Raw genomic sequence first — 12,669 nt, 5'->3', positions numbered from 1 at the left:
GATAAGTCTGCAATGATTAAGGCAACCACATAAAATCTCATTACTTAAAAGAAATTAAACGTGCTGTGGTTTATATAGCAATAGTCCTCATCCATGTCCAACAACAAATCATTCCCATGCCAGTCACAGTTAAATCTAATTTACTGTAATCTTGGTAAATGGGAGCTAATCAACGAGCTCTCAGCTCCAACTCCAGAGCAGCACATACTACATTTCTGAAATACATTAATAGAGAGAATGGAGAAAAGGCTTCCTGATAATTGGCATTGGTAATGTAGCAGGAATTTCCTCTGGGTTCTGATATAATATTTATTGGAATTATAAATATCTACGTAGTTTGAAAGGCTTATAAGTCCTTTGTTATTGCTTTTATTATCCCTGCATAGTTACTAAAATTGAGATTAGAGCCACCACTTCTTGAATGTACCATTCTAAACTCTTAGCTTGTTTGATCACACATGAGCCTCACAGCAACCCTGTGAGAAATTATTTATGCCATTTTGCAGGTGAGAAAACTGAGGCACAGAGAAGTACTGCCCAAAGTTTCGTAACTAATCAAAGGCAGACACAATACTTATACCAGCTCTGATTGCAGAACTCAAGCTCTTAACCATATGCTTTACTGTTCCCCTAGTTGCAGAGCCTTTTTGCATGATTGTGCATTAATTCTGTGTAATAGTTCAAAAATTTCTACATAAGGTCTTACCGGTGTCATTCTGCTTGAAGACTAGGGCTCTTGCTTGAGGATGTATTTCTATAACAAAATCTATTATTTTCACTTAGATGCTACAGTTATTTGGGGTGGTTTATTTCAGCAGGGTAAGAGTTTGGAGGGGATAAGGTTAAAGCCTTCCCAAGCTATCCTTTGATGCTGCTAATATGGATTACTTTACCATATACTTAATGTCATTTTCTCTTTGGTTCCCTGAAAGGATGTGTGCTAGAATATTTGTCCTCCTATTCTACACTCTCAGGCAATACAAGTATTGTGGATCACCATACTATGTAATAATTACTGTTTCCCTCCTGATGTTTTTGTTTGTTTGTTTGTTTGTTTGTTTTTTGCTCCAGTCCGATGAGAGACATACAATTTGATTAGATGTGGGGAAAAAATTCACATTTACAGAGCCTTTTTCCTTATATATCTTATTTCTTGTGGTCATGCAGAATTTAAGCCTTGGTGTTTATTTCTTTGTTAGGAAACATAGTTGTTCCAGGATTGATATTGCACAAAACCAGAAACCTGCTGGTGACAAGGGAAATTATTTTGAAGTAGGAAAAACTGTTTGTGGAGTTGTAATCCTCTCCTAGGCACTTAATCTGAGTCCCAGTCTTATTCTGAACTGGGAGTATTAGTATTAACCACCATAGGTGTTACCCGAGAAGGACTGTCATCAACTTGGTACCAGCCTGGGGATTCAGTGGGCTCCAGAACTGCAAAAAACTGTCCCTAATCAACTGGGTTAGGTGGCCTTGGGTAAATAATTTAATCTCTCTGAAACCTAGTAATCTCCTCTGTAAAACAGAGATGACAATATCTATATCCTAGAGATGTCAGAAGGAATTAAGTGTAAATTCTTTTTTTATTGTATATATTTGAAGTGTACAACATAATGTCTTGATATTCATATATAGTGATTACTACAGTCAAGCAAATTAACATATCCATCATTTCATTTACCTTTTGTGTGTGTGATAAGAGCCCTAAAATCTATTCTCTTAGCAAACTGCCAGTATATAATACAATATTGTTAGCTACAGTCCTCACGTTGTACATTAGATCTCTAGACTTACTCATTCAACAAAACCGCAATTTTGTTCCCTTTGATTTACAGCTTCCCTTTTCCTCCAGACCCCAAACACGTTCTACCGTTTCTACGTATTCAATTTTGTTTTAAATTACACATATAAATGAATTGTAATCTTTATGTAGACTATGTAGCATAGTACTAAACACAGTGTAGGAACTCGATAAACAGTAACCACCTGGTGTTACAAGGATAAGCAGCGGGTAAGGGGTCTATTTCTGGAGAGCGTTTGGACTTATGGGTCAGTTTGCGTATTTTATTTCTCCCGTTCTCTGTGAATGATGAAAACGCGCTCTATGATTTTTAATGAAGAAAAATGTTAAATACTACTCATTTGTAGTGAATAATGAAAACCAAAAGGCTCGAGGTTTTAAAAAAAATCATAAAGCACACCAAACGTAATGGTAAAGTACATTTTTCAAAGGTTAAAAAAACTCATCCACATTGTGCGACTAGCAAAAACGTCGTACGAAAGTCATGTTTGAGAAAAAGCTTACATATAAAGTGTGAAAGTTAAGCTTGAGAAAATGCTTATGTATAAAGACAAAATTGTGGTGACTACGTATCGTAGGGAGAAAATTTAAGTTACCTAACAGGGGAGTGTCACAAGATTAACACCACCAAAAAAACCCATTCATTCATCAAATATTTGTTGAGCGCCCAGAACCAAAACCACTCACAACCACCAGCTCCCCTTTGTTTTCTCCGTACCCAGCAGCCTTTTCATTATGCATCGCACCACCCATCCAGGTCAACACCTCACGCCATTTCCACAGACCGCAGCAAGAGCCTTCAGCCAAAGGCATGAGCCAGACTGCCCCGCCCCCTATCACGCGCCTCGTACGTCAACGTCATCGCAAATTGAAAACGCCCAGACGTAGCCTACGGCCTCTCACTAGGAAACAGAGGTGCGTCAAACAGCTACACGTTCCGCCCACGAGAAAGATGGCAGCCGGCGCGTCAGCCATTGCCGCTGCCCGGTTTCTTCTCCCTGGGGGCTGGATTTAGACAAAGCAGGAAGTGTGTGATTTTGATTTTCCCGCCCTTTCTCTCCCACTTGCTCTTACACTGTTCGCTGAGGCTGAACAAGAAAGATCCGATGAAGATTAACCAGAAAAAGAAAACAAGGCGGCACACATTCGCGGCTAGAGGCCGGTTCGGGAGGTCTTGGGACGCGCGCTAGAGGCGTGTAGGGGGCGTGGTCATGGGCGTGGCAGGGGCGGGGCTGTGGTTGCGGTCCCTGCGCCCACAGCGGTGGAGGCGCAGGCGGTGGTGAGTGGGTGAGTGAAGAACGAGCTGGCCGGCGGGCTTGTGGGTGGCTGTCTGGGGGCAGGCTGCCGGGACGGTTCGGGGGTGACAGCGGGGGCTCTCCCCGAGGCTCAACTCGTCCTCCCTTTTCTTCTCGCCTTCCTGACTGAAACGGGGCATAGGGCTTTCTAGTCTAGCGACTAGTGGAGCTGTCTGCATCCGGGCCCCGCGCTTCCCAGCAGCGGCGGCGCAAACACGAGAGATGGGGATCGGGCCTCTTCTCCGCTTTCCCGCCCCAGTTCCTGAGCCGGCCCTTTCCCAGGGACCCAGCGGGGACCCAGCGGGAGCGCTACCGCTATGGGCTCGAGAGAAAGCCCCGACCACCAAAAGGCCTGGCCCAGTAGAAGGCCAGAGGGCGCGCGGCCCCTCGGGACCAAGTCGGGGTTCGCTAGGAACCCGAGACGTCTCTGCCCGCGAGGAGATAATGCGGGGCAGGATGGGAGTGTGGACATTCTACACGCCTATGGAATTTCAATAGAAGTTTGTAAACAGTGCTAGTGTCTTGGAAATGTGAGCAGCAGTGCTAGGCAGAATGTACTCCCATTCTGTGGGACATGACCTGCTTGCTTCATAGCTCCGAGATTACACAGACTCACTTAAAGGAAGTGACCATTGTGACTCGGGCATCACTTGACTGATGGTAATCGGTTGCAGAAAGAAGTGCACTGATTACATGTCTGTCCACACGGGATCTGTCTGGCCATGATGAACTCCATTAGGCAAAATTAAGGACAAGGAGATAGATAGGTCACGCACTTGCCCAGTAGGGATGGCCGTTTCAGACGCAAGAGAGATTGTTAGGCTCTAGTGAATAGCAGTTGTGGCAGGTGGCTAAATTCCTATTCAAACTTCCCATCCATCAGTGGTGGTGCACAGCAAGGTTATGCAATCTGTCTGGCATTACTTTTACTTTGTACAAAAGGTTCAAAAGACTGGAAAATACTGTTAGATGTGATCTTTCTCAGATTTTGGAAAACGTTTAACATAATCTGAGAACTTCACAGAAGCAAGACTATAATATATGGGATATTAATAATATGGAGTCAGAATACTTAAAATACGATGGTGTTTAAATACTTAAATATTTAAAATACTTTAAATACTTTAAATACTTAAAATATGATGGTGTTATGGGACGCAGGCACTGTTACCAGCGCCTCTGCCAAACCCTACCACACTAGGAAAACCCTGAATCGGTTGAAAACTGCTTAATGATGACTGTGCTCTTTATACCTATGAAACAAAAATGAGAGAAATTGCAGACCACGTTGCAAATTGTGCACTAATCCAGCATTTATCTGCTCCAGGAAACAATTATATACAACTTATGAAGCTGATAAAATAGTCTCTTTATTTGGCTCTCTTGGCAGTACAAAATTTGCTTTCAGAGAAAGAAGTAAAAAAAGCAATGAAGACTCCTATCTTTCTTGGGCTCTATGTTAATTAAATAGTTCCTTGGAGTGATAGGTTAGCCTGCCTGTTACCTGAGAAATTTGGATCTGTGAGAGATGGCCAGATAGTAAGAGCATGAACTGCATCTCTGGGTCTTGCTTAATACTGAAAACTTTGAAAGTATTGCAGTCTGGTTTTAAAAGCAGTTCACTGTCCTTAAACTAGTCCTGGAAAAACTTGTTTTGGAAGGTGGGCTGGTTTAGGACCCTGCCTCTCTTAGGACTGGGAGAAAGTAAATAGAAAGCATGGTTACAAGAAGTGAGAGAGCCTTATGATGATAGAATTCTGATTTACCATGGCATCTTTCTAAATACCAATAAGGGAAGAGATGGCTGATTTTTAGCAAATGTTTAAAGAAAAAGTAAAACCTCAAACCTGCCGCTCTAACAGTTTTATCAGATGCTTATTAACATAATCATATTTCTGCATATGTTGGATTATTTTCAGAAAGTATATTGGGTAAACCCTCATGAACCCTATGCTTTGTTTACAGGAGTGGCAAGCCACCGTCTCACCCAATTTGGATCCTGTCTTCCCTCAAAAGACTGTGGCTACTGTTTGATAACCCTCTGGAGTAGCCAATACCACATGCGCATAAGATATGTTGATAAAAGACTATTGGTTTTGAACTGATTTTTTTTCAGCCACAATTGTATATATGGATTTTCCTTGCCAAAGACGACGCCTTCAAGTGTTAGTAAAATTATTTTAACAACTCTTCTAATAATACTTCCTGTGACATTTCATTTCTCAGGTTACTTCTTTTGGCAGGATTTAAAGCCAAGTAATTCAACATGATCCTTGTCCTTCGTTTTTTTTCCAATTATACTAGGGGTGAGACTGAATGTATTAGTGACCTATGATAATATAATTTTCATAATCAGGTAAAAAGTTTTCTCATAATTCAATCAGATTTTGCTCTAGGGCTCAATTCTGTTTTAGAAAATACTTTTATTATCAATATAATGGTGAAATATTTGAGTTGTAATATTGCCTTTATAATTATTCACCTTTTTATCCAAAAAGAAAAAATGAAAGAAAAATTTGTTTACAGTATAATTTTATGGTTGTGTGCTTACTTAATTCATCTCCTTGTCCTCCAGATTTCTGTTATTAATGATAACAACAATAGCATCATTACCGTTTCAATTCAAATTACATTCCTGTATCCCATCATTGAAAACTAACCTTTTAAATTGTATCTGAGACAGTGGATATTTAAACAAGCTGTACAGCTTATGTCCAGTGTGGTCTCTCAAGATCATTAAATTGGCATAACATTAAAAAGTAAATATTACCTTAATGAGTTTCTGAAATTAAACATACATATTTAAAAACTGTCTTTGTGTTAAGCCATTTCTGCATGTACTCATATTTAAGTGTTTTGCCAAGCTCTGCATGCCGATTCATAAAATTGCAATAAAAGTACTCATGTAATGCTCTAAAAATAGAAGTCACTGCTTTTCATCAGACTCGGAATCCTCTTGACAAGATGTAGGTACAATTCTTTAAGTAAAATGGTTTACTTTGACATAAATTTAGTTATAGATCAAATGTTAACTCTCACAGCAATCATCCAGGCAGACAGGACTATTAGCTGCTCTCTATTACTATTATGGTAAATAGATTCCACAGTTTTAGACTTGCTTATATGAAAGTGTCATACTTTTTTTCACTTTCAGTCTTTGAATACAAGTCTTCAATTATAGTACTTGCTAGAATGTTTAGTTTTATGCTAGTATCATATAGAATGTACTCTTGTAGAGTAATATACAGTATTTGAGTGGATAAAGATATACAAACTAAGCAAGGGGACCAGGAACCCTGGATTCTGGTTTGGCTGCAAGCTGGTTCATTCTTCTCTCTGTGCCTGTTTCTCAGTAGATTGAAAGGTTTGACTAGGGCCCATCCAGCCCTTTTGTTCTGTACATGTTCTGAATAACTGAAGCTTTTTTATCTTAGCCATTTAATATAGAACTCTCTTCACAGTGATAAAATACTATATACACTGTACTGCTTTCTTGACTGGCAAGTGTACTTATCTTTGCCTTGATGTTTCAGTGTCATTTTAAACATCATTCTTGGGATTTAGTGCCCTGGTACTAGAGAGTTCATTGAGGATAACAGGGTGGTTTACTCATTTTTAGTTATGGCTCCCTACTTGGGTTTTTTGCTTTTATGTCTTGTCTTTCTTTTTCTTTCTTTCTTTCTTTCTTTTTTTTTTTTTTTGTCTTTTTAACAGCTTGAAGGTATTTCTGCTGTCAGGTGCTGTATTACTTTTCTAGGATTACAATAACAAAACACCGAAAACTGGGTTGCTTAAAACATCAGCAATTTATTCTCTCACAGTTCTGGAAGCTAGAAGTCCTAAGTCAAGGTGTTAGCAAGGGCATGATCCTCTGAAGGGTCTAGAGAAGGCTTCCTCTTCCTAGTTTCTGGTGGTTACTAGCAATCCTTGGCATTCATTGGCTCATAGTTGCATCATTCCAATTTCTGCCTTTCATTTTCATATGGCTGTCTTTCCTTTGTATCTCCAAATTTTTCTCTCCTTGTAAATATACCAGTCACTGGATTAGGACTCACCCTAATCCAATATAACCACATCTTAACTCGATTATACCTATTTCCAAATAAGGTCACATTCATATACTCTAGTGGTTAGGATTTGAACATATCTTTTGGGGGGACACAATTCAATCTATTACAAGGGTCATGGTCTGTATCTGAGCCTTTACCTTTCTATTTTGCTCCTCTTTAGTTGCTGTGGTTTAAAGACCAATCCTAAAGTTGCACATGGACTGGATATTTGAGAACAATGAGGGTCTATTCTATGAAATTTGGTATATAACATTTCGTGTGAATGTAAAGAAGCCCTTTTTTTTAGTTCATTTTTATTTTTGTTTTCTAAATGTATGCCCTGAATATAAGTGGCAAGTTACTATGTCTCATTAAATTATCATCATATTTAATGTGCACCTACAGTGCTAGTTGGATGTCCCCATCCTGGTAAAAGACATGCTTCTAAGTCTTTTTTGACTTAAGAGGAGAAACCACATATGTCTAAATCACTTGGGGTTTTGATGAATATCTTTAAAATGGCTGAACCTAATCATTCGGTTTTGTATGTCACTGTTTAGACCTCTCTGGAGCATTTGGATAATGTGACAGTTGGGATGCAGTGATGTCGACTCTCTGCCCACCACCATCTCCAGCTGTTGCCAAGACAGAGATTGCTTTAAGTGGTGAATCACCTTTATTAGCAGCTACCTTTGCTTATTGGGACAATATTCTTGGTCCTAGAGTAAGGCACATTTGGGCTCCAAAGACACAACAGGTACTTCTCAGTGATGGAGAAATAACTTTTCTTGCCAACCACACCCTGAATGGAGAAATCCTTCGAAATGCAGAGAGTGGGGCCATAGATGTAAAGTTTTTTGTCTTGTCTGAAAAGGGAGTGATTATTGTTTCATTAATCTTTGATGGAAACTGGAATGGGGATCGGAGCACATATGGACTGTCAATTATACTTCCACAGTCGGAACTTAGTTTCTACCTCCCACTTCACAGAGTGTGTGTTGATAGATTAACACATATTATCCGGAAAGGAAGGATATGGATGCATAAGGTGAGTGGTTTTTGAGCTTATTAATCATGTTAACCTAGCCATTGAAAGTTTATTTTCTGATACAGTTATGTCTAATTTTTAGAAACTATATGCAATTAATGTCAAACAATATCTGTTATTTTGCGTCTGTCCTGTTAGATACAGATAGATCTGGTCTGATATCTGTGATCTCCATAATAACCATGGAAGGTAGGAGATGGTAGCTGCACATAACAGATGAAATCTGAAGCTTAGTGAAATTAAGAAACTTTTAGAGTCTGGATATGTCTTGAGAGCCTTTGACGCTAATACCTTTTTATTTTCTTTCATTGCATGACCCTGTCTTTCAGTTACTGCTATGTGTAGGTATAAGCAATTCAAAAGAGTTGTTTCATAAGCTGTCAGCCATTTAGCCTTTGGTCACTTTAACTTCTTTGCCAAGTTCCTAAATTTGTAAAATGAGGAGGCTGGGCCAAATGGCTTCCAGGAGGTATTCCTTTTAATTTTGCGGATTAAGCTAGAGGAAATTGTTGTCCCTTACATCCTATGGTTTAGTATATAGTGATATTTACATTTCAGAATACTTTCGGCATATCTAAAGAACAAATTCAATTCTTTCTGTGTTTTAGTTTGATACTAACCTGGAAGTCCATTAAAGCATTATTGATTTTATAAGGCTTTTATGAGATAATAACGAAAAATAGTATGTTTTAAAAGAATAGTTTTCTACTATGCTTGAAGGCTTGCCTCCTTTTTTCTCACATGTTTATGAAAATTATTTAAAATCTGGAAGCTTTATATTCCCCAGGTTCAAATTCTTATTTAACTTGACATTTGCAAGTCATTATTTTCCTTTGTGAAACTATGCAAATGTTCCATTAACTATTTTCTGCTAAATTGTCTATTTTTTCACTGCAACATAAAAAGCACTTTGATTTTATTTCGTATTGTCTATGAGAGCATGTGTGTGTTGAGTCAATTTCCTGCCTCTCCCTTTTTGTCCCCTAAAGTGAAAAGTATTTTCCCCATGAACTAAATTACAGAAAAATATGTCTGCATTTAACTGTGTTGTGAAAAATAAGCAAGTATCAAAATATTGTGGGGGTTTTTGTTTAATAAATTTTCTCTTGCTCAGGAAAGGCAAGAAAATGTCCAGAAGATTGTCTTAGAAGGCACAGAGAGAATGGAAGATCAGGTAAAGTGCAGATTGCATACTATCAAATACCATTATTCACACAGCAAATGTCTGTATAAGGCTGAAGGCCTGAGAACATATTAGTTTAACCGAGTGAGCCTGAAAATGAACAGTGCCTTTATGGAGATGTATGGAATAAACTAGATGAAAATTTCATACTTTAGACCTAAAGAATTAAATAAACAAAGGATAATAGTAATTGCATCTACAAATTAATCTTTTGCTCCCTTTTTTTCTGTTTATACAGAATAAGTTTCAGATGGCTTGTGCAGAGTAAAAATTTTTTAAATTTTATATGAGATTTTCTTTAAAGTGTTGCTTCTCAGACATTTCCACAGAAATAGTTACAACAGGAGGAAAGTGAGGATACCCCGAAGGTGCCTGGGGGTACAGGCATTGCTCTAAGCATAATATTGCTTTAAAGTCTTATGCTGTATCTTTAATACCCATGCAATTTACATTTTATTACATGATATTTATTTGTTTTCATGTTAAAATTTTCCAGTGATGGGCCGGCCCGGTGGCGCACTCGGTAGAGTGCGGCGCTTGGGGGTGCGGCAGCGCTCCCGCTGAGGGTTCGGATCCCATATAGAGACCGGTCCGCTCACTGGTTGAGCACGGTGCGGGCGCGACACCGAGGGTTGCAGTCCCATTACCGGTCACGAAAAAAGACAAAAAAAAAAAAACTTTTTCCAGTGATAGTCCTACCCTCTTACAGCTCAACCTTCCAGTAACATTAAATCTCTAGGAAAACATGCCATGTTTTCCCCATGGCTTTGAATGCCCTTAGGGAGTAGGCACCAGAATTTGAGAAGCATGGCTGCAAGAGTATGACTTCCCTTTGTGGGAATTAAATGCAGACCATTTCAGTGTAGGGCAGAGAAGTTCTCCTGCAGGGTAATCTCCAGTGGAGAAACGGTTCTTTACTTTTACTCCCATTGCCTCTGGCATGCCACCTTTCTTGCTCTTTCTGTAAAACTCCAGTCTGAACATGGCTGGGTTGCCTTTTCTCCGGTTTTCCTTAATATGACTGAGACTGAATGATACTTTAAAAAATAATTTCTCTCAAACTTTGTGAAAATACAGGGACATAAACAAGGAACATACATAACCCTATAAAACAATCTCCTTTACAGAATTGTTACGTTTGTACTTTCGCAGATAGCTTTCCAGGCCAGAAGAGGTAATTCTGGGGAAAGCTCTAAGACTTATAAGAAAAAGTTTTCCTTTATCCAGGGAAGCAATTCTTTACTTGTTGATCAATACACAGGGTCCCCAGGAATGGGGTGACTTTTACCAACCTCTAACCTGCTAGTAATAGAGTAATTAAATAAAGGAAATTTAACAAAAATCAATCATTATTGTTAGATTGCGTGTGTTAATTGGTAAATAAGCATTTTAACAATTACTTTAAAAAGCAAAACAATGAGTGGTTAGTTGTGAAGGTTAGTACAGGATGAATTTTTTTAAATAAAGCTTTCTATATTATGCAAATTGGCTTATGGCTTAGGATAAAACTTTTAGAGATAGCATCACATTTAAATTCTCAAACAGTTTACATGATAAGCAACTGAAAAACTGGGTTAAGTTACTCAAAAAACAGCTCTAGGAATGACAGGTTCTAATTTGAAGATGCATGTGAAGAGTTGGAATTAAATCATTTCATGAAATGTGAGTAAAGAAGAACCTATTATTAAATTTATTTTAAATAAGTTATTTTTTAAATATGTTTAACAAAATTGATATATATTTGTCAATTTCATCTATATCTCTAAACGTTTACATATTCAGGTTGGTTAAAAAACTTGGGGTTGGTGTTCGTAGTGAATAAGTGAGGGATCACCCATATCTGAGACACTTTACATTTGTGGTGTTCTATATTGATTTTTCAATTGATTCTAGAAACTGCAAATTTCTAATTGTACTTTTGAGGTATAATAAGTAGTAGTATTATCTTGAAAGAACTCTAAAGGAAACTTTTGTTTTATTGATTCTTAAAATATATGTGATGATTTTGATTTGCATTTGGGTAGATTATTTCCTATTATGAATGTGAGATTGCGTATTTATTCAAGCTTTCTTATTGAGTTATTTAGCAAGGATTCCAAAGTGTGGCTTTCCTCATTTTTCAATATGAAAAGTATTCATGACCTTTGTGTTTTTTGTTGTTATGTTTTGTTTTGCTTTTTTGATGGCTGGCTGTATTGATGATCTTTAGTAAGATTTTTTATATCTCAAATAAATTTCAAAGGAGATCCTTTTCAAATGTACAATGGTGACTTAATTACTGCATGTAACAGTAAGTGATAAACCAGAGGTCCCATGCTCACCAAAGAAAATTATTCCTAGAAGAATGAAAATGAGCTTTAAATAACGTGTAAATCTTTTAGAAATATTTCAGAGTAGTAGAATTGTTTGCAACTGTGTTTAAACAAGTTACCAAGTATTTCCATCAAAGAGTGTTTTTCTTTGCTTTAATATTTAATTTTTTATTGCCCAGTTTATTTTGTGATTTTCTTCATATCATTTTGTTTTATTGTGCAGGGTCAGAGTATTATTCCAATGCTTACTGGGGAAGTAATTCCTGTAATGGAACTGCTTTCATCTATGAAATCACACAGTGTTCCTGAAGAAATAGATGTAAGTTCTTATATTATTAAATGGGAGCAATTATACTCTTTATCAATTCCCTTGAGTTATGTCACTATTATGTATGTTAGTAATATTTAATTTTACTAGCGTGCATTTTACCATATGTACTATTCATATGAAGTATTAGCTACTTTAACAAATAAGCACACATAAAATTCTGGATTCTGTGGCCAAACAGGCTTTTTTGATCAGTGATAGTTATGACAAAATTGATCTATTTAGATTATTTTACCACTTACATATTTCCTAGAAGTGGGAGAATTTCAGAACTCAGAGAAGCAATTAGTATTTAATGCAGTACTTTTTGAAACAAAACAGTGTGCAAATTGGTAACCATTAATGGAAGTTTACTTATTTTTGCTAATTTAGTTCCTTTATTCATTTGTTGAGGACATTTTAAATCACACACTATGCGTGTATAAAGATATCTTTAGGAAACTCTTCTTGTTGCTTTCTGACCTTGTCATTAAGATTGGTCTCCTTATTCTGACAGCTCAGAGAGGAAGTTGTTCTTGTAGAAATTGTTGCTTGACCTGCCTGACCAGCTTTCACATTCATTCTTCTGAAAGTTTATGGTAGTGCACAGAGATTGTTTTATGGGAATTCTTTTTTTTTTTTTTTTTTTTTTTTTTTTTTTTTTTTTTTCCGGG

The 12,669-nt window shown here is 37.5% G+C and overlaps 1 protein-coding gene across 6 annotated transcripts in view; it reads left to right on the top strand.

The window, feature by feature from the left end:
• The first annotated feature begins 2,696 nt into the window (after positions 1 to 2,696).
• The window catches only part of LOC103588267 (chromosome unknown open reading frame, human C9orf72), a 22,396-nt gene continuing 12,423 nt past the window's right edge, over positions 2,697 to 12,669 (top strand). For 3 of the 6 annotated variants that reach the window (XM_008569913.1, XM_008569917.1, XM_008569918.1), the window contains exons 1-4: positions 5,124 to 5,261; positions 7,706 to 8,193; positions 9,308 to 9,367; positions 11,912 to 12,007. In XM_008569913.1, coding sequence (XP_008568135.1) covers positions 7,750 to 8,193; positions 9,308 to 9,367; positions 11,912 to 12,007 — 600 coding nt within the window. In that variant the 5' untranslated portion in view covers positions 5,124 to 5,261; positions 7,706 to 7,749. Of the gene's footprint in view, positions 2,717 to 3,025; positions 3,089 to 5,123; positions 5,262 to 7,705; positions 8,194 to 9,307; positions 9,368 to 11,911; positions 12,008 to 12,669 lie in introns of those variants that run through there. The other 3 variants (XM_008569915.1, XM_008569916.1, XM_008569914.1) reach the window with 3 other exon arrangements.

Source organism: Galeopterus variegatus, unplaced genomic scaffold, assembly GCF_000696425.1.
Source record: "Galeopterus variegatus unplaced genomic scaffold, G_variegatus-3.0.2 Scaffold543, whole genome shotgun sequence".
In the NCBI taxonomy this organism is placed as follows: Eukaryota; Metazoa; Chordata; class Mammalia; order Dermoptera; family Cynocephalidae; genus Galeopterus; species Galeopterus variegatus.
This window is presented reverse-complemented; position numbering and strand designations above follow the sequence as displayed.